The 20,229-nt window shown below is 48.7% G+C and overlaps 2 protein-coding genes across 6 annotated transcripts in view; both read right to left on the reverse strand.

Annotated features, from left to right (window-relative positions):
• PTAFR (platelet activating factor receptor) lies at positions 1 to 7,546 on the reverse strand. Of its 2 annotated transcripts, none has more exons than XM_052810943.1 (2): positions 7,454 to 7,546; positions 1 to 3,620 (listed from the first exon to the last, which is right to left on the reverse strand). In XM_052810943.1, exon 2 carries the CDS (start codon positions 3,563 to 3,565, stop codon positions 2,501 to 2,503), a length of 1,065 nt encoding a protein of 354 aa, XP_052666903.1. In that variant the 5' UTR covers positions 3,566 to 3,620; positions 7,454 to 7,546; the 3' UTR covers positions 1 to 2,500. The 2 variants fall into 2 exon arrangements, with proteins under 2 accessions (XP_052666903.1, XP_052666904.1); XM_052810944.1 differs by lacking the exon at positions 7,454 to 7,546 and adding an exon at positions 5,134 to 5,260.
• Positions 5,128 to 20,229, reverse strand: part of DNAJC8 (DnaJ heat shock protein family (Hsp40) member C8) — a 26,985-nt gene continuing 11,883 nt past the window's right edge. Inside the window, exons 9-12 of one of the 4 annotated variants that reach the window (XR_008238697.1) lie at positions 19,587 to 19,779; positions 12,692 to 13,675; positions 7,454 to 7,645; positions 5,128 to 5,834 (exon numbers count right to left, since the gene is read on the reverse strand). Coding sequence is in view for 1 of the 4 variants with exons in the window: in XM_052810945.1 (XP_052666905.1) it covers positions 19,657 to 19,779 (123 nt within the window). In the remaining 3 variants the exon portion in view is untranslated. Of the gene's footprint in view, positions 5,835 to 7,453; positions 7,646 to 12,691; positions 13,676 to 18,138; positions 18,209 to 18,994; positions 19,780 to 20,229 lie in introns of those variants that run through there. The other 3 variants (XR_008238696.1, XR_008238695.1, XM_052810945.1) reach the window with 3 other exon arrangements.

The following is a 20,229-nucleotide window of genomic DNA, read 5'->3' on the forward strand; positions in this document are numbered from 1 at the left end:
TTGGGGAACATGCTTTATTTAAAAGAACTTTTGAGGATCCATTTTATTGCAAAGTAAAGCAGGGTAATGCAACATTGCGGTAAAACTGAGAAAGTAATTCCAGGAACAGAAGTAAAAGCTCAGACTGGTTTTTAGAAATGCATTGTTACTGACTTAATTACTGCAACGTATCCTCCTGAAGCATCCTTTGGGCTTTTTCTTCTGCTTACCCTTTTCCTTAGATGCACGTTTACATTTGTTCTTTGAGCCCACACTGGCCTTACAGCTGTTTTCTGTGGAGTAAAGCATGTTATTTACCCACAGTAGGTAGCCTAAACTGTAAATTCTGTTGCAAGCTTTCCGGGAATCAGTAGAAGAAGATCACACATTTACCAGATCTCCACATAAAATCTCTTTTCATTTCCTCTAAGAGTTGCCAGACTTCATCTGTTCGGTGCTTTAGGGGCTGTGAAGCAAGAGAGCTCTGCTAACCCATTGGGTGGCAAGGGGAAAAGAGGAAAGCTCCACCCCACCTGCCAGCTGCAGGAGCTCCTTGGCCAGAACGTGCCATCTGGGGAGGGCAGCAATACAAAGGCAGATTCCTCCAGCAAGCGGGATTTAGGCTTTTAAATTACAGAAATCGCCCCCCTTGCTGTGTGCTGTGGCTTGGATGACTGCAGATTCAGGGCAAGGCTTTGGACATGGCTGAGGGACATAGTCAGGGAATTATCTCTCTGCTAAGAGGTGCCAGCAGCTGTTCTTTATGGGTGGCCATTACTAGAGCAGAATCCAGGACCAGGAGGGAAATGCATTCACGTTGTGATCAGATTCTTTCCTTTGCCTGGCTCTGGGCCTGGAGTGCATGGCTGGCCCTGGCAGATGGCATCAGAAAAAGAAATGTCTTAGTTCTTTTGCTCATTCACACAAGTAAACATAAAAGCTGAAGGACCCATATCTCCACTGAATGTAGGCAAAGTCTGATACAGACATTGGTCCTATCTTTGGAAAGACTTGAGCTTATCTTTTACATTCTCTGGTGGGTGTAGGAAGGCTGCTGTCCTTGCACATGAAGAATTGGTGTCACAGGTCAGATGATACACTTATTCTGTCATCAACCAGACACTCCTATGTAGTTTAGGGAACCAAAAACTGTTGTGAAAACAAGTAAGTTCCCTTCCCTGCCCAATTTCCTGTGCTGGATTAAGCAATTTGGGTCAGAAAAGGAACCTTGAGTGTCTCGTGATTGGTAACAGAACTCAGCACCCCTGGAAAAGCACTTTGCCCTGGGCTCCAACTGACTGCAGCCAGCCCTGAGTGAGGAGTCTCCAGGCTCGTGGGAGTACATGAATTACATGTCTGTCAAGTGTACTGTATCACTGTGCAGCACTGCTTTGCTCAGAAAGTAGCCATGACCTGACCTAATACTTCACTTGTGGTAGGATATCAAGAAGTAGTCAGCTTAATTTCTTCATAGCAGAAATAGAAAGGCTGGGGGAAGGAATAACGTACAGTTGCTTGCTACAACCCTAACTTAAATAAATAAGAACAAAGATACTGAAGCGTTTTAAGCTTTTTTTCTTCTTATCATAATGCCCATGCTGACAATAATCTTCTGTTATCTGGAGCCTCCAAAGTGAGATTGGATTTCCACAGACACATGCAGTCAGCCAAGAATTACTAAACTGAGTGCAAGAGGCTGCTGGTTTGCCAGTTCTGCTATCATAAAAGAAGTCAGGGCAGACAATAGTCCCCTTTGGACATAATGCTGATCTGGGGACGGGGACTGAGGCACTGCCAATTTGTCTTCATTTTCTTGCCTACTAGTCCAGTTACTTGACTGATTCAAGAGCTGGGAGCAAAGGCAAAAGTTTATAATAGCTACACCCAGACATCTGTTGAGTATGGACCCTGGCAGACCATGCGAGTAGGTAAGAAGGGATCAGAGGCGCAGATGTCTTCTTGGATGGCATTTGAGGAACTCCTTGGATTACGTCCCTTCTAGCCACTCAAGAGCTTCTTCAGCTCAGACTCTCTTCACAGAACCACGCAAACTGTTTAGAAAAGTCACTTGATGATACTAGCATCTCAGTCTGTTCTTCCAGGTCTTTTAGAAGTCTCTTACAGCTGTGATACTGGATTCTTCGTGGGAGCTGGGCAGGCAAAGGACCACGGATGGTGCTGTCTGGGCTGACACAATGGATAATTTCAGTGCACTTTGCTTCTAGCTGCGCACTGCAGAGACTCAGTGACACATTTCTTTCATGTAAAAGCAGATCGTCTGAGCTGTTCTTAGTGCCCATGAGAACATCAGCCCAGACAGAAGGTGTTTTTCTGCCAGATTACTGCAGGTTCCTGTTCTGCCAGTTGCATGTGATAGAAAAAATGAGTGTCCATTCTTCTGTCTAATAGAAAAAAGGAACTGTAATATCTTGGTCCTCTGTTGTGTGCCTCAGTGCCTCTTCTTGAGAAAAGATGGGTGACTAATTCACGCATCTCAATCTGCAGTCAGAACAGGGCTGAACTAGATCCTAATGGCATCCTCTTGGTGAATGGTGCCCTCAATCACTGTGTCAGTGGTTTGCCTGGAGCACTTGCGACTCCCTTTCATGCTTTTTAGGTTTTCTGAAAGATGTTTTTGGAACTTCTTGGTGAGGAAGCAGTAGATGATAGGGTCCAACACACAGTTCATACTCAAGAGGCACAAAGTCACCTGATGAGCATCGTTGAGTTGTTGGCGCAACTGACAGTTTTCCTTCTTCCACTGCTCCAGAACAGTCAGGGTCCAGGGCAGGTGCACTATGTGATGAGGTACAAAGCTTATGATGAACACAGCCAGCACTGTGCAAACCATCCAGAGTGCCCTTTGCTTGACATGAGCACTCTTCCGTGGCTGCACTGATTTGGAGAACAGTGTCCTGATAATGATGATGTTCCAGCCTAGTATAAAAAGGAAAATTATATAGAAGAGGATGCAGATGATGACATGAATGGCGAGAACAGCTGAAACACTGCTAGAAGAGTTATAGCGCTCAAAGCACCGTGTGAAATTCTTCGAATCAATCTCCTCCTGATTAGTATTATTGTCAAAAAGGTAATACAAAGAGCTGCCCACTATTATGATCCAGATAGCTGCTGATAAGTAGATACCCCTTCTCTGGGTGGTAAACTGAGCAGCTTTAATGGGATTAGTCACAGCTTGGTAACGGTTGTATGTGATGACCGTCAGAAAGGCAACAGAAGAGTAGGTGTTAACAAAAAATAAACAGCCAGCCACATTACAGAGGAACTCAGGCATGATCCAGTCTCCATGGTGGTGATAGTAAACAATCCACATTGGCATCGTAACCAAGAAGAGCAGGTCAGCTACTGTCAGGTTCACCATGAATATCTTGATTTCATTGAGTTTTTTGGTTGGGTAAATACGGCTGAAAATCCAGAGCACATAGCAGTTGGCAACAAAGCCCAGAATGAAAATGATGCTGTAGAAAACAGTGAAGAGGTTGTAGCGAAACTCAGAGTCTATGTGGCATGAAATGTAGGAATCAGCACTACCTTCAGCAGCACCTTTACCCTTTCCAGACATCATGGTGCTGAGTGGGCACGTCTGAAGCAGAACTTCCTGATGTAGCTTTTCTTCTTACCTAAAAATACAAAGCATAAAACGAGCTGATTAGTATGGTGCCATTGCTAAGCCAAAACCCACCTTTCATTTTCAGCTGTCTGTGACCACAGGAGTTCTGCTCTATGCCTTGGCTCCAGCCACAGACACCTGCCCTGTCCCCTTGGTCCTCTCTTTGATCCTATTTCCACACCTTACTAGCCTTTGTGTCTTCATCCGGTGTTGTTTGTTACAGTGTGGATATCAGATCACTAATCTCTAATCTCAAAAGACTTTTATGCATCAGGGTTCTTAGATAAAATAATCTGTTACTCTGCTCCGTCTCACATTTCTTAATCTTTTACTATAAGCAAACAGGTTTTCTGGGTCTCTTTTTCCCCCCTGTGGTTGCTAATGCTTTCTAACTTGCCTACATTTATTTTAACCTAGAAATTCCAGAAGTGAAACAGTATCTGGTAAAAATGTCTCACTATTGCCATTTCCCAGAGTCACCCTCTACTTGTTGTTTTCTGACATTTTCCTGCTTACACTTTTAAAGACTGTATTTGTTTTCTTAGTTGCAGGTGCTATAGGATCTCATGTTCACTTAATAGGCTACCAGACCTCTCAATTTTTTTTACTCAGTGAACCATGTAAAAGATGAGTCACTAATCCTAAAGGGTGATGTTTTGTGGTACATTGTTGACTTTAACTACAGTTTCTCTCTCTTAAAATCCTGGCTGTTGTCTATTGTGCCATCATTTTGTATTCAAGTTGTCATCAAACCAATCTGGCTCCCCCCTTTTTTTGTCCCCCTACCATTTCTGCATCAAATGCAAGTGTCAGCAGCAGCAATTCTGTACTTTCCTGTGTCGCTCATGAGGCTGCTGACAAATACTGTCCCTAAAGAGACACTTTCAGATTTTTAATATTACCAGTCCCTACCTCAGTTAGTATTTCTTCAAATCTTGCTTACAGTTTGGACATACCAAAATCCTGCATCATCAATACTGTACGTGTTCTTGTCTCAGATTTACATGGATTCGGTCTAATACCTTGTATACTTTAACCTGCTGCTTTTACCATCCAGAGGACGTACATGCCTGTTCTTGGCTCTAGCGCCAACTCCCTGTCTGATGTTGGGCAGGCACTAGCCTCTTCCTGACACAGTCCTGCAGATCTGCTTTTTCTCTCCCTCTTCCTTCATGGGAAGTTAACTGACTAACGCAGATAAAGCAGTTTGAGAGCCACCAGCAAGGACACTAGGTTGCTCGCTAATGGTAAACTTGCTGGGTTTTTAACCTAATTTGCAGAACATGGTGGTTTTCCTTGAGAGTGAGTAAAATGTACCACCAATCACGAAGCCTAAACTTCTTGTGCGAGTTATGATGGGAATGCCAGGTGCTGCACATTGTGATGTGCTTGCCTCAGCTCTGCCAGCCCTACAGACAAGCATTTTCCCTCAAAGACTGCTGCCTCCTGAGAAGGCACCCTCCTGCCTCAAAACTTTCTGGATCTTCCCCAGCAGCAGCTAATGACATAAACCCCCATCTCACCCTCTCTAGGTTGAGTCTCTCTTTGTGACCATGTGCCGTTGGTTCCTCATTCACACTTTGCACATTTGCAATTTTCCTCTGCAAATGGGAAGTCAGCTCTAGCTCAAGAAAGCTCTTCCTTTCTTCAGAAAACTCTGCAAACCACTCGGTACTTCTTTCCGGTTGTTAGGAGAGGAAGGCAATAGTCATCTTCCCAAGTCTGTCCCTCCTCACCCCTCACAGGTCCCCTAAGGACATGACAACTACAGATATCCACAACTTGTCCTTGGACCTTCACGGGCTGCTGCATGCTGGGCAGCACTGAGGTTTGAGTGTCTTTAAACTCAATCTTTCAGCCATGTTCCATGTGAATTAACAAGTAGCTGTGGCAGTACTAGTAGTTGGCCAGGTGACACATGTATCTGTCCTCTTTCACCTTGATCTCTGCCACCCTGCTGAGAACCCACTGATCTCTAAAGGGTAGTAGCTGATTCAGGTGATGGTCGCCAGGCGGTGAGGATGTTCTGGGCCATGACACTTCAGGGTATGGCCACAGAGGTCTGGCACATCCCTGAGGAGTAATGTGTCACTCCCTGCTGCCCTGCGGAGAGGTCCCAGAGCAGGCAGGGGCCCATGACCTGTTCCCTGCTGTAGCCTTGATTCATGCAGGACCCAAGGCAAGTCCTACTGGTCATCTCATGGATCTGCTTCCACACCCTCATCTATGAATGAAAAGTGGTAATTGTCACAGCATGGCCTTAAATAAATGTCTGTGTCTAAGCCCAGCTCTCCCACGCACTGAGGGACCATCTCTGGTAAGGACATATACCAGTTGGAAAGGTTTGCATCTCTCAGCCTGGGAGGGCACCTAGCAGATGCAGACATTCAGGGAAGAGGTGAGGCTGTGCAGGGGCAGGAGAAACTAGTGGGGATCTGTGTGTTTGATAACACTATTCTGACACTAGAATAAGGAAAAAAAAAAGTCCTAATTACCTAAGATCATTAGAGAACTTAATTTTTTTCAAATCCACATTGTAAACCCACTGTTCTGACTATCTGCCAACTGCAGCAAATAGTTCTGGTGCTTGGGGCTGGAACCTTCGCAATGAAAGGTGCTCTATCACTGTAGCACCAGACCTGAACATACCAAGAGTAGGGAAAAAAAAAAGGTGATGCATCCCACTAGCAGAAGTCATGAGAAGGAGAGAAGTGCCCATATCCAATACATAGGCATAACTGTTATTCACAAAGTCCCTTTAGACTGTGCCGTGGGACACTGCCCATCTACCCCTCCATTTCTGGTGCTCTACATGGGCTTGGGCAGCCTCCAAGCTTTGCCCAGGAGCTCTGGTGGACTTTACTGGTGGGGTCTCCAGGCCTGCCCATCAGCTGCCAGATTTAGCAGATGGGGTGCAAGGGAGAGCAAACCTGCACGTCCCCCTCCACTGCAAAGCCCTGCACAAAAGATGGGTTTGAGCTAAGGGGCTGTGCTCTGACCTGGAGAGATGAGTGCAAGGACCTGCTCTACATTGTTAAATCTGCTAGAAATCTCTGGGAAAGGTGGGCTGTAGGAGATGGCAGTGCTGTCTCCTGGTCCCAACAGCACTTGGTAGAGCTCATCTGTCTTTGCCTTAGTAGGCTGTGCGGTGCCAATGCCAAGGTCCTTCAGGGAACCACAAGAGAGTTGTTTTTCCCTTCTCACTTGTCAAGCCAGATATTCTACAAAATACAGCTAGAAGAGAGCATGGTACCATTCCCCACTAAATTTACTCAATACCCACTTCCCTCTTCAGCCTGAGGAACTCGAGCTTACATCTCCCATATACTTGTGAGATGTCCTAAGCCCTAGATTCTGGAGTACCGTATGGGGGATCTCACTCAGCCTCTCCTGTTGAAGCAATTCCCCTTTGTATAAAACACATAAATGTTCTCTGTGCCAGCAGAAGGAGAACAGGCACAGTGGTCAGGGTGTGGGCTGGCGAGTGTGGGTCCTGTTCTCTGCTGCAGCAGGCTGCGCTGCGTTACCAAAACCCTGGCAACTCTAGCCCAAGCCACTACCTTGTACACTAGTACACCAGCCAATAATCCCAAGTGGTTTATATCGTCAACTCCATTATATGCCGAACTAGAGGTGGAAGTAACCAGCTGCGCAGCAGAGCATGGCTGGGGGAACTGCAGACTCTGCTCCCAGTCTACACACTTTCCCATGGGCCATGCTCTCCCAATAAGGATTTACTGCCTCATGGCTGCAATGTGCAAAGACCATGCTAACACAAACTATGCCATCAGCAAAAGTATATTCTAAGAGGAATAGTAATAATAAAGTATATTTTCTGCTTACCACAGTCGAAAGGATTCAGCATGAAATGTCCATCTTCAGCTTTAGTAGAGCAGTGATGGGTGTTTTACTGAGGATGCTCAGTCTTCTGCCAAGTGTTATTTTCTCTGACCTGGGGCTGGAAGGTCTCCACACAGGCAGCTCTCAAGAACAGGACACCAGAATGGGAGCAACTGCAGCATGACTGCAGAGTCACTAGAGAAGAGGAAATGTGTGACATCAGCTCAAAGGAAATGAGAAATAAAATAAGCTGTAGAGGAAAGGCAATTAACCACAGCAAAGATCTGGTAAGTCCTTAAAGCTGTTTCCTCAAAGTTATCTCTGCTTCTGATGATCCTGAAAGGGAGCAAACTGGGATTTTCCTCTAGAGGCAGAATAGGAATCCACTCCATGTCCCTGGTTAGATCTGGGATTAGACAGTATGTGGGCATCCTTCTTCCAAACAGATGAATAGCAGAAGCCAGAAGAGCTTTCACTTAATAACTTCAAGGAAAGGAAGTGCCAGGAAACTCATATATCCCATGGACAGACTCATTCCCTAGCAGTATCCTTCACACTTGTGTTGGGGCTAAACAGACCCAGGAATCCAGCCATCCCAAGTCTCCTTTTATCTCAGGGACCTTCAGTGGACACTGAGACACCACAGCATGGCAGGTCTTCACCTGGCCCATCCACCTTCACATCATGACCACCATTATTTGTGGCAGCCTGAAGAACACTCATCACAGTGATGCAAATTGGTGGGGTGCTCAGGGAGACACCAATGACAAGCAAAGCTTGGTCCCAGCTAACCTGTAAATCCCAAGTTGTAGCTCCCATGCTGATGGTTAACCTGCCCTCCATGCAGTCACTGCTCTTACACGTGCACACAGTGCAGATGTGAGCTTGAAGCATCTGCACCATGTTCTGCACAAACCTTATACCTGCAGACACCTACAGGAACTGAAGCACTGCGTCTGGTGCCTGGGTTCAGTGTGAAACACATAGGAACAGAGCCACAAAGTCCATCACCAGCACAAAGAGGTGCCTGAGCCTGCAACAAGGCTGATGTGGAACAACATGGGCCCAAGCAGAAGCAGAAGAAGCCAGTCTGCATTGGCGCTCCCCTGGGAAGGCTGGCTCTCCTGGCTCTTCTCATGAAATGCCATCTATGACAAACAGCCCATGGTAGGCCCTGGTAACATCCATGCTGTGAGGAGCACCAGAGACCCCCATGGTGTGGTGTCATGTCTTGGGAGAGCCACCAGGGACAGGCTGAGGGTTGTGTCCCCTGGGCCACACCAGCTGAGGGCACCAGCCAAACTTCTCCAAGAGCCAGGAGCTGGCATGGACCCTGGAACACCTTCAAGTCATGCTTTTGCTGTTGGGCTAGTGAGCCCTGGCTCTGAGCTGGGACACAGCAACCTCCTCATCAGTTGGGGAGACGGGGCAATGACGGAGGGGGCAAGCTGGACGGCAGCAACGCTGCTGTGCCAGGACGCTGACTTTTGGCTTGCCTGGCCTTAGGCATCTTGAGGCGATGGGCTGCGCGGCGTCAGGGCAGCCAGCGCAGTGCCAGAACCCACCCGCCGTCCATGCTGGTGTCTGTATGTCCCCAGCCAGGGGCAGGCAAAGCCTTCACTTCACCATGGTGCCCTAGGGTGAGCAGAGGCAGGCCGTGCACCTGGGTGCCTGGCCCACACCAGGAGCCCCAGCCGAGCTCCCAGCCTGGCAGGGCATTGTGCAAGTGTTCAGCAAACCGCTCACAAACCAGGATGTCCTGCTGCTCTGGGGCCTGCTCAGGGGAAGCTCCAAACAACCCAGAGGTGCATGGACACCACAACTGGCACCACAGCTGGATGTGCCCTGAGCTGCTGTGGGATCACCCTTGTCCCCCACAGCAAGAGCATGGGGTGTCCAAGGGACTCAGAAGCCACCTGAGCTGAGCGGAACCCAAACTCCCCCAGCGTGAGGGAGCCCCGCAGCAACAGCACTGTGCAGGTGGGAGAGCCTGCTCTACCCTGCCCTGCCTCAGCAGGGTGGGCTGCACTGGAGGGCTGGCTGTGTGGAGCTGGGGACCAGGGGGCAGCCAGGCTCTGCCTCTGTCAGGCCATGTCAGGGTGACCTGAAGGGTGAGATGAGGCTCCTGCAGTGATGCTACAGATCTGTGCTGGGATGAAGGCTGCAGCAGTCTCCTTCCCTCTGCCACCTGCCATCCTCCCTCCTTCCCCCTTCCCCATCCGCCGCTATAAAGATGGACTGAAGAACCTGACCCTTCATGGACCACACAGAGCCCCAGTTATGCCCCTAAGACTGCTTCTGGGAGCTTAAATTAAAAACAAAATAAAAGCATGCTAATGAGGTTGGCTGGCAGCCAGTCCATGCCTTTGGGAAGAGCAGCCCGTGAGGATGTCTGGTCACGGAGGGAAGGGGAGCGCTTGCAAAGGCTGTAGCAACAGCCAAACAAAGCTTGCTGTCCTGCTGCAGCCAAGTTCTTAGAGGAAATGAAAGCCCAGGAGGTTTTGGCCTGGGGAGGAGTCTCATCAGAAGGCTTCATCCTTCCTCTGTTCAGCCCTGCTTTGGCTCTGCCACTGATGGGGCACATGCACGTCACTGAATTTCAGCGAAAAAGATCTTTTGTAAAACCCAGAGAACCAAACAACAAAAACTTAAGTTCAGTGGCGAGAGACACAAAGAGACCTGATGGGTAGAAACTCTACCAGTGACACAAGCTTTGCTTTCTGATTTAAGCACTCCCACTGGAGTCAGGACACCTCTAACTGCCCCAAGCTGGGACCTGACCATGTCAGTGCTTCCTCACTGCTCTCTGGATTTACTAATTTTTCAGCCTTGCCTCAAATGCTCAGGTTAGGCCTCAAGCTATTGAGAGTCACAGAAATGCCCAGAACAACCACTTGGTCATGTAGACTGGCCTCTTGCCGGGCTTGCACTTGTCCATCTCTTATTTAGTTGGGGAGTTCCCTTCCTCATCATCTCCATTTTCAGCTGTTGCATTTAAAGCATGAAAAGTAGAAGGGGACCCAGACTCAGCACTCCCAGTACCAAGGCAATAGAGAAAGGGTGAGAATAATCCCCCCCCTCCCTCCTGAACTGCCTTGTGTCTGTTATGCATTGACAGGTCCCATTACCCCTCATACAGAACCCTCAGCCAGCACTCCTCCCTCTCGCATCCCTTCCAGCCCGGGGACTCTGTTTCCCTGCTCTCCTGGGACTGCTGCCTGTTTCTGAGTGCGTAACTTTGAATCCACTATTAAGATGCATTTTGTTTGCGGTGGCCTGGCTTAGTAAGTGGTCCTGGCAGTTTTTGACTGCCCTGTTCTCAATGTTATTTACCACTCTTCCAGTGTGGGGGATGCACGCAAAGTCTGACAACACTGAATGCCATGCAAGGCCAAGTTAAAAAAAAAAAAAGCTTGAATATGCCTTTACTTTTATCAAGTAAACTTACAATCTAATAAATAAGCTGCTTTTACTATAACTGATTCCCATACGATGCTGTTAGGTAGCATTAATGGTACTTTAGGTTGTTGTATCAGGATGCTGGATCTTGGAGCAGCTCTTCCAAATGATGTTTTCTGGGGATAACTTCATGCAAGCTGGTTGGTAGACAGTGGGCTGTTCCCCTTGGTTCTGGCACCGTATCAGCACTCTCGCGGCAAGTGCACACTGCTGTGAAAAATGCACACTGCCTCCTTGTATGCAGTCTGCCTCTAGCATATTTCCTTGGGGTCGTTTCCTTCTGAGATGGAGCCTGTTAGCAGCATACCCGCTTTTGATGATCACATATAAATTTTGCAGGTATCAGAAAGTGTCTTGGTTTTGAAAATATAGTATTTAAGCAAATATCCAGAGATCTCTTTCCAAGAGCAAAACCACACTGTATTAGTGGAGAAGAGCTCTCTATGGAGTGCAGAGGAGGAGCATTTTAGCTGACAGGCTCTGCGTGCACTGTGGACTGCACTGTTCAGTGACAAGAGCAGTGAACAAGGACAAGATGACATACCAAGATGGACCTTGTGAAAGCACCAGCCGCTGCCACCAGTCTTAGAGTTGTGCAGGTGCAGGACCAGCACACAGGTGAGCGTGATCCCTGCTGGTCCTGGTCACCAGGATGCCTTCTTGCGTGCCAGGACAGGTCTTTGAAAGGACATGAAGTTCCTTTCGAGGTGAAGCGGCTGATGATCTGACGCTAAGCATTACTGTCTGTGACTTTGCACTACTCATCTCGTACTCTGCACAGTTTCCTTTTGCTTGTTGCAGGAAAGAAATACTAAATAAACTCTGTAGCTTTCCCCTGCAAGCATTTCAGAGCCCAGCATGTCCCCACCTTATTACCAACTCTGCAGGAATATGCCCTGAAGCTGGGGTTGCTCGGCCTGGAAATACATCCACCTCAGCGTCCGAGAGCCCCTCCTGGGGCAGCGAGCAGTGACGCTTCCTGGTAGCCATTTGACAGCTGCAAAGGCAGGGCACAGGTTCTGCTGCTCGCTGTGGTGCTGCTGGGACTACCCAGGCTGGCAGGAAATGTCTCTGTTCAGAGCTGCGCTGCCTCATCGGCAGCAGGCGAAGCAGGGAGCAGGGCAGGCTCCGGCTGGTTTTGGCAGATGGAGCCCAAGTCCAGCCCTGCTGCACTGTGCAGAGGGATGAGCTCCACAGGCCACCACGTCAGGATTTATGTGCTGCAGCCCCAGGCTGTCATAGCTCTGTCAGAGGGGAAAACCATGCCTTCGCTGGGCTGCCCGCAGCGGGGTCACTCTGCTCCTGCTGCTCCAGGCAAAGGCAGGGGCTGGGCTCCTTGAGAGGCTCCAAACATTGCTTCCTCTTCCTCACAGGAGGAAAGTCCATGGCAAGGCTCCTCACCTCGCTTTGCAGCATCCAAGCAAAGCTGGGGTTGTTCTTGCCACCCAGGGGTGGGACGGGACCCAGATGAGGGCAGTCCCCTTCCCCACAGCCCCAAAGGCAACGGCAGCGCTAGCCTGACTCATGCCATCGCAACGCACCTCATCCCTGCTTGCTGGGCATGGGGAGCGAGCACACGTCTTCCCAGCATGCCTGGATGGGGAGGACAAGGATGGCTCTGAAGCCCCTGGAGCTATCCAAGATGCCACAGCTCAGAGATCCAGGGGGGACGCGCAGCCAGCCCATGTTCCGAGACACCCAGACACAGAAGGAGCCCCGTGGCGCTCGGGGAGGGAGGCCAGCACCTTGGGAGAGCAAGCAGAAGGGAAAGGAGCCTCTTACCTCAGGGCCACAGAGCACCTGGTCCAGGAGACCCCAGCCCATCAGGTCCCTGCTGCGAGCCGAGCCACTGGCAGGGCCGAGCCGTCAGCATGCTCCTGCCTGGGAAGAGGCTTGGACAGGAAGGAGGGCGCAGCGCTCCCTCGCAGGTGAGTGACTCACTTCCCTCTTGGCACTTGTGACACGGCTCAGACGTGCCCCAGCTGCGCCCTGGAGCTTGACACGGACTCCTGTGGCCCTTCCTCAAGCAGGCAGTGGTAGGGAAACAGCGGCGGAGGCTCTGTGCTGGCCAGGGGCTTGTCACGCTCCCATGTCATCCGGTGCCTTGCAGGCCTGAGATGGGGTAGCTCTGCCCTGCAGCAGCTCCAGGGCAGGGACACTCCCCGGCCAGGCCAGGGTTGCAGAGGTGGTCTCAGCTTGGCAAGGGGGGGCCAGCGCCCTCGGCAGATCCATCCTCTGTGCTTCTCATTTCCTTCCAGATACCGGGACCAGGAGACAACACAGTGGCGAGTGCTGGTTCAAATGCTCCCCTTGGAGGTGGAGACTTGCTGCAGCAGGGCAAAGCATCAGGATGAGACCGCTTTGCTGTGTGAGTCCCCATATGGGGAAACATTAGCCAGAAAAATATTCCAGGCTGTGGCAGCTAGTTTCCTTGCCCTCTGTGCAGCATTATAAACCCATCCTGGTTCTTGTGCTCCTTCAGCTTGGGAAGAAAGGGTGGACAGACACATGGGGGACCCACTCCCTCTTGCTGCCACAGTCCCAGGGCAGCAGCTCTGGCATTGCTCTGCTCAGGTTTCACGTGGGATTTCCCCAGATGTGTACTGTGGCACTGGCATCACTTAGGTCATGGGCATAACATCCACCTGAGTCACTCGTGTTATAACAAGTAATCACATGTGTTTCTGTCTGCTCCTTTTATTCACTGTGTGTTGTTTGACAAGGAAATGTTGGGTTTTCCTTGCTGTTAAGAACGGGCACTGATTTCTGCAAGGAAGGAGGCGTGATGTTTCTGAGACAGCCCTGAAAGGCCAGACAATCACAACTGTTTGGTGCACAAAAGCATGCTGAAAGCACATCAGAGCAGGCACACAACCTGCACTGCTATCAGAAGGAACTGGCTGTTTGCATGTCCTGTAGTCCACCCATCTAAGCCTGCCAGACACCCAACTGCAGTATGCAGAGCTGCAGCAAATACCCCAATTTCCCAACCAAACAGCAAAGCTGCACCAGTTTAACTATGGCCTTCCTCAACAGAGAAGGTTGCCAGTGTACTCTTGTGAATAAGGAAAGCTAGGCTATGCTAGGAGCAGTGGGGACAGCAGAATGACAGTTAATATCTCCTCTGCTTGGTACTGGTGATGCTGCAGAGAACTGCCACCACGGTCTGAGCCCTGGGTCACGTCCTGCGGAGGGAGCCAGGCTGGGATAGCCGGGAGGCTGAGGGACGATCTGATCGCTACCTGCCGCTGCTGGAAGGGAAGTTGCAAAGAGGACGGAAGCAAACTCTTCTCAGTAGTGGCATATGGTGCGACAAGGGGCAACGGCCACAAACTGGGGTGAATGACAGTCAGGATGGACATTGGTGAAATATTTTCCCTAGAAGGGCTGTGCATTCCTGGGACAGGAACCCAGAGAGGCCAGGGGTCTCATCCTTACCACTTGGCTAGATAAAGCCACAGCTGACCTCACCTAGCATTAATGACAGCCCCACTTCAAACACAAGGTTGAACTAAAGACCGACAGAGGTCCTTCCCCAAAACATTTCAGTTCTGTGATTTGAACTGCAACAATTGCACTGGCATGCGTGCCAGTGTTATTTTCCTTTACAGGTGCTCCCCATGTCATCAAAATGCACCCCTGCAAACCCCGTTCCACCCAGAAAAACTGTTACAGAAGTGCCCAGACAGGGCCTGCTAGCATTTGAAAAGGAAGCAATTCGACTAGACCCAAGGCCCAGACAGGGCCTGCCAGCATTTGAAAAGGAAGCAATTCGACCAGACCCAAGAAGATGGATGACACATAAATCCCATCGATCATTTTCAGGTTACATCCTTGTTTGCTTCAATGAGAATCCACTAGTGGCTGTGAAGCAGGGGACTTTGCACCTTAATGTTAATATTAATGCTACATCTGAACTTCCCGGCTGCTGCAGGACAACTGAATATCCCAGAAAGGGAATATGAATGAAGCAGGCGGCCAGGGAGGCCAATAATGCAGGACAGTCCATTTCAATGGCACTGAATAGGCTGAGGCAGAGATCTGCTGCAAAAGAAAGACCTAATTGCCCCAAACTACATGTCCATTCTTGCCCTGGGAGTCCAAAGCCCTCTGGCTGGTGTGACGGGGGCTTCCTAGTAGGAAGGTTGCCAAACCTCAATAGCGAGTCAGGCAGCTCAACTACATCCTAGATCTACCTAAAGTGTGCATGGTGCTCACCGTGGCACTGAGATCGGAGTGGGAAAGACAGGACCCCAGCCTGAGGAGCAGCACTCCCAAACATCTGCCCATTTTGTGCACAACACAAAGGCAGGGCTGTGAGAGCTTCACCTTTCAAGGAGGAGTTAGCCCCGGAGCTGAAGGCAGGGGAGCCCCCAGCAGCAGGAGGTGCACTGCCAGCAGTAGTTCTGGAAAACAAAAACGAGGAGGTTTCAAACCCAGCTGGCGCAGCCCCGCACACTGTTGGGCCCAGGCACGCTGTGCTGGTGCACAAGACAAGGGACGATGCCCCTATTCTGCTTGTGAATTGTAGGGCTCAGCTGCCCGAGCAGGGGAGGTCTCGCTCACACTGCAGCTTGCAAGAGGAAAAGGAAGTCAAGACAGCCCATTTGCTCTAGATAACACACTGCAATCACCCAGCTCTTTCTGAGGGAAACTTCTTACATTAAGGCCAAGCTCTCACAGTTTCTCTCCAGTTTCAGTTGTTTTAAGAGGGCAAAGAAAGACTAGCAAAAGAAACTCTCATCTGGAAGAAGTGGAAAGCACAAGCCCTTGATCTCTCCCACTTGGGTCCCTCTATCCAACACTACATTGGCTGTAGTTAATCCCCCACAACTAGTTATACTCCTGAAATACAAACTGCATACAGCAAAAGAGTTGTTACTGCCCAAGGAAAAGGGGTGAACAGCTAATTTAGAGCACATCACTGTGTTTGCCGAACTAAGATAAATGTTAAATAACACACTGGTTTATGTCTTATCAAGAATAGATTTCATCTCTGGCTGATCACCCAGGCTTTCTATAGCTGCCATAACTTGGTCTAGCTTTTATTGAATAGTTTTTCTACCCAGTGTAATCTAGCTAATCTGGTGAACATCTGGCAAAATCTAGACCTAGGCCTGTCTACATGCTCAGGGGATCCTCCATTCTCATCCCCAGACTACACAGTAGCACCAGACAGGAATGCCCTGCACCCTGTCCCCTTTAATCCACAAGCGCGTAGGTTTCTGTCGCGGTTTCCCTTTTTTATCTTCAGACACAAGAAACCAAGTAACTCGCAAAGGTCCTTCCTCATCCCCCTATTGCTGAACAGGAGATGCACCCTTGCAAATTCCATATGAAGGGGAAGGCAACCTCCCTGCCTCAGAAAGGAACCAAGAGCTTCAGGAGCAATCTCTGGACTCCCAGAAAGCAGCAAGGAGCTGAGCCGGACTCTGGTAGACCCCTGTGTACATTCTGTGGGAACTGGACACAGAGGACAAGTTATTTCCACAGAAAACCAAGGCCAAGACCCTACTGAAAAGTGCTTCTGTAGCTATCTGGTACCTTTTCTCCTTCCAAAAGAAAAAAAAAATTACTCCTTATTCCCACCAATGTATTTTCTTGTCTTGCATATCAAGGTCAAATATTTTAGCCTACGAGGACCACTGAGCCTAAAAGAACTCCAAGGGGGAAGGAGGCCTAGAGATCTCTTCCTCTACAACATCTCTACCTCTTGAAATTAAACAACGTTTCATTCAATGCATCCCACTGTCTTGGCATGCATTGCAGAGGCCAGGCAACAGCCCACCCTGCACCTGTGGGTGTCCACGTTGTGCATCCACTTATCTCCACCCAGGCAATTCAAAACAGTTTGCTTTTACAAAGCCTGAATACAAGGATAAAAATTAACCTCCCAGGTTCCCTCCAGCGGACCAGAGAAATATCCAGCAAAGGGCCAGGTATTTCGCTGCTGCTAAAGCCTGCCTGGCAGATGGGAAGCTTCACAGGACTTGGCTGAGTAGATAAGACAGGAGAAATGCTGCATATTCAGACAGAGAAGCATATCATAGGCAGGACAGGAAAAAAAGGAAACAGGAATAGCTAAATTGAGAATGAATTGAATTGAGAACAGCAGCATTGTTATAAGCTACATGTTTTGCTGCCCCAACCAAGTCATACCCAGTGGAAAAAATGACTCTAACTGCAGAAGCCCGTAGGACTAGTACTTCAGTGGCTTTGGCCACAGGCTGCACTCCTCGAGACCCAGTGGTAAACCATCTTATAAACACACACATCTCTGAGAAGCAGAATCAGAAGCCTAACACAGGTCTTATAAACATTTCAAGCTATCACAGGACTCATCCTGAGATAACTGAAAAAAAATGTAAAGAAAAGTCAGTACCATCAGTCAGCCAAGCCATTATGCCATCTGAAAGGAAACAGTACTAGAAAGACCAGTATTTCAATATTGAAAGGAAGGACTCTGGGACATGAGTGACTGGGACAGATCTCTATGCTAGAAATACTTTGACAGGGGAACAAGAGGCAGACAAGTTAGAGGGACAGCATGTCCTCTGGGCAAGAGACTGCACTTAGAAATACTCTAATCATCTGAGCTACTGCCCAGCACTGCTCACTTCTTACACCCAGGAAGCAGAAGAGATTGCATCTGAGAGACAGCACCACAAAAGTTAACTGACATTTTACCCAGAACAAATGTGACTAATCGTTGCCTTGACAAGGAAGTTGTGTCCTACCAATGCGTTCCCAGTTAATGGAGGATCAGGCTCTGCAAACAAGAAGGAATTTCAGCACCTGAACAGAGCAATGCTGCACAGTTTGGCATCTCCCAGACCTGTCAGCCCACCTTAGTCTGCTGCTAGTTATTGTTTGGCTCTTGTATGCCATCCAGACATCACCGAGGTGTTACTTTTTAAGCTATGTTTTGCCCCTTGAGGTTCAGGCTCAAGCTACCTATCTAGCAGGTTATACCTAGCAGGACAAATAAGGTAAAGAAACTGTATTCCTGTGTTTACACAGAAAACAGGAACTGTATTCTACTGTTCTAAGAGGTAGTTAATGTATAAAACACCAAAATACCTTAGTTTTATTAGGGAAGGATGTTTCACTTTACATCTGGTCACACTGACCAGTGCATGAGAGGAAAAGAAGAAACAAAGGCGAGTGGAGAGCACCGGCCACCTTTCAGCAGATTCATCTAAGTCCTAGGCCATGTCAGAAAGCACTACCTTCCTTGGGAGCTGCTTTTCCTGCAGAAATCTGTTTGGTAACACAACAACTTGATCAAGCCGCTCCTCCCTAGCGGGCAGAAATAGAAAGCAATTAATCAAAACTTAAACAGTTAAGACACCAGAAGATGGAGGCTTCTCTTCAAGGGCAGCAGAACCAATCTTTCTGAAGAGAGACCTCGCCAATGCCTGAGACACAAAGGATTGTGGTCATTTGAAGATGAGGGCACATAAGACAGCAAGTCCAAGTGAAAGGAGCTGGCTAAGGGCAGTGAGGAGGAAGAACAGCAGTATCTTCATGGAGACATCTACCCACGGGACCCAAGTATGGGGACGGCCATCAGGACAGATGGGAAGAGTTTGCGGAAAGGTCTCCAGAGGAGTCTGCCAGGCACATGTGAATCCATAGTATATTCCATTTTGAATGCCTTTAAACAGTTGAGAATTTCTTAAAAACTTAAAATATACACACAAAGTAGGATTTAAAAATCGAAACTCATGAGTCTGAGCTCATCCCATAGCTCTAAGGAGTTACACTCTTAACAGGTGCCCAAGTCCTGCCAAACCCATCCATGCTCCCCAAAGGCGCAGCAACAAGCTCAGTTTTCAGCACAGACTCTGGCACACCTGCATACAGCCAGGCAGCATCCAGGGAAGAGATATACTCTCCCTGTCCTCCTGGGTGCCACGCTGCAGGACCATCACTTCAAAATTCAAGCCAGAACAGACTTTGGGCTGATAGCAGACACTTACCAGGGAAAGTGTTCATGCTGAAGAGCAGCACCATTTCAGTGGCCAGCACTCAACTCACACCCTTGCAACTGTATCTTTGAATAATTCCAAGAAAAAAACCCGGTAACTTGGGTAAAAATTTATTTTACATACAGACCATTGCAACTTAACTATTAATCAAGAGAAGTTATTTTTCCTTTACAGGAAGTGACCAGCTGGTCTGAGATTAACAGAAGTCTAAGCCTGAGAGCTGGGATTTTAGTTTGGAAATCAGATCTTGGGGGAAGGGTCCTTCCAAGCACCACTCAGTTCAGGGAGGAGCTGCAGGACTTCAACTGCAAGTCAGCTGCACTGCACAGTGCTGGGAGCAGATTCCCAGAGCCAGTTCGGACCTTTCCGAAGCTGAACTTTCTGAGAAAGATGATGCCTGGAAAGGTACAGATGCATTTCCAATATTTTGTTCAGCTCTCAAACTAGAAATGGAAGTGGTGAAACAACACAATCTCTGTGAAGTACAAAACATCGAGATACGGGGCAGCAGACAAACAGGACAGCAATAATGGCGGGGACCCTCCTAAGCCAAGTGTTCTATATGTAGCGGGTTCCTGGCCGAGTTCATACTACGGCCCTAGTTCAAATGGACAGAGTACAAAAAATACTTTGACCAATAATTAATTGTACTGGAAACAAACAGTCTACTAAAAAGCAATTCTTACTCTAGGTGCCAATGAGTCCTTAAAAGCAGGGAGGGGACTGAGGAGCTGCACTTGGGCAGTGCTGCCAGGATCATTCACGCTGCTCCATTTTTACTTTGGGAGGTCTCAGGAAGGTCCTGTTTTTCTTTTCTTTCTTCCCCTTTGTATTTGCCTGGAAATTTCTCCAGCTGTCCACACGACCATCCCGACTTTCCTGGGAACAACAGAGAGGAAATGGAGAGTTAAGATGTGCAAGAGCCAGAGAACAGGCAGTACATACCAGTTTCAAGAGATCCAATAGCAATTTCCCCTTTATCCAGCACATAGCACCCTGGCTGCCAGGACATACAGACACGGTGAAGAGCCAGAGCAACAGACACAGCACAGTGGAACTACAAGTGAGCTTACAAACACAGCATAAGCACATCCAGCTTGGGATGTGCAGCCCTGGCTAGAGTCTACTGAATCCTCTGATGTGCAAAGAAAACAAGAAACCTCATCCCCAATGGATGTTCGTAATCCATCAGCCCAGAACATGCCATTTCCTTACTCTGTCTCACATCCTTGAGACAGCTCTCCTTGTGCTGCAGATAAGAGAGAAGGGAAACGTACTGCTGTCTTCTCTCATGCTTCTTGCCCCAAGCTTCATCACAAAGACACAATG

The sequence above is a fragment of the Harpia harpyja genome, chromosome 16 (genome assembly GCF_026419915.1).
Source record: "Harpia harpyja isolate bHarHar1 chromosome 16, bHarHar1 primary haplotype, whole genome shotgun sequence".
In the NCBI taxonomy this organism is placed as follows: domain Eukaryota; kingdom Metazoa; phylum Chordata; class Aves; order Accipitriformes; family Accipitridae; genus Harpia; species Harpia harpyja.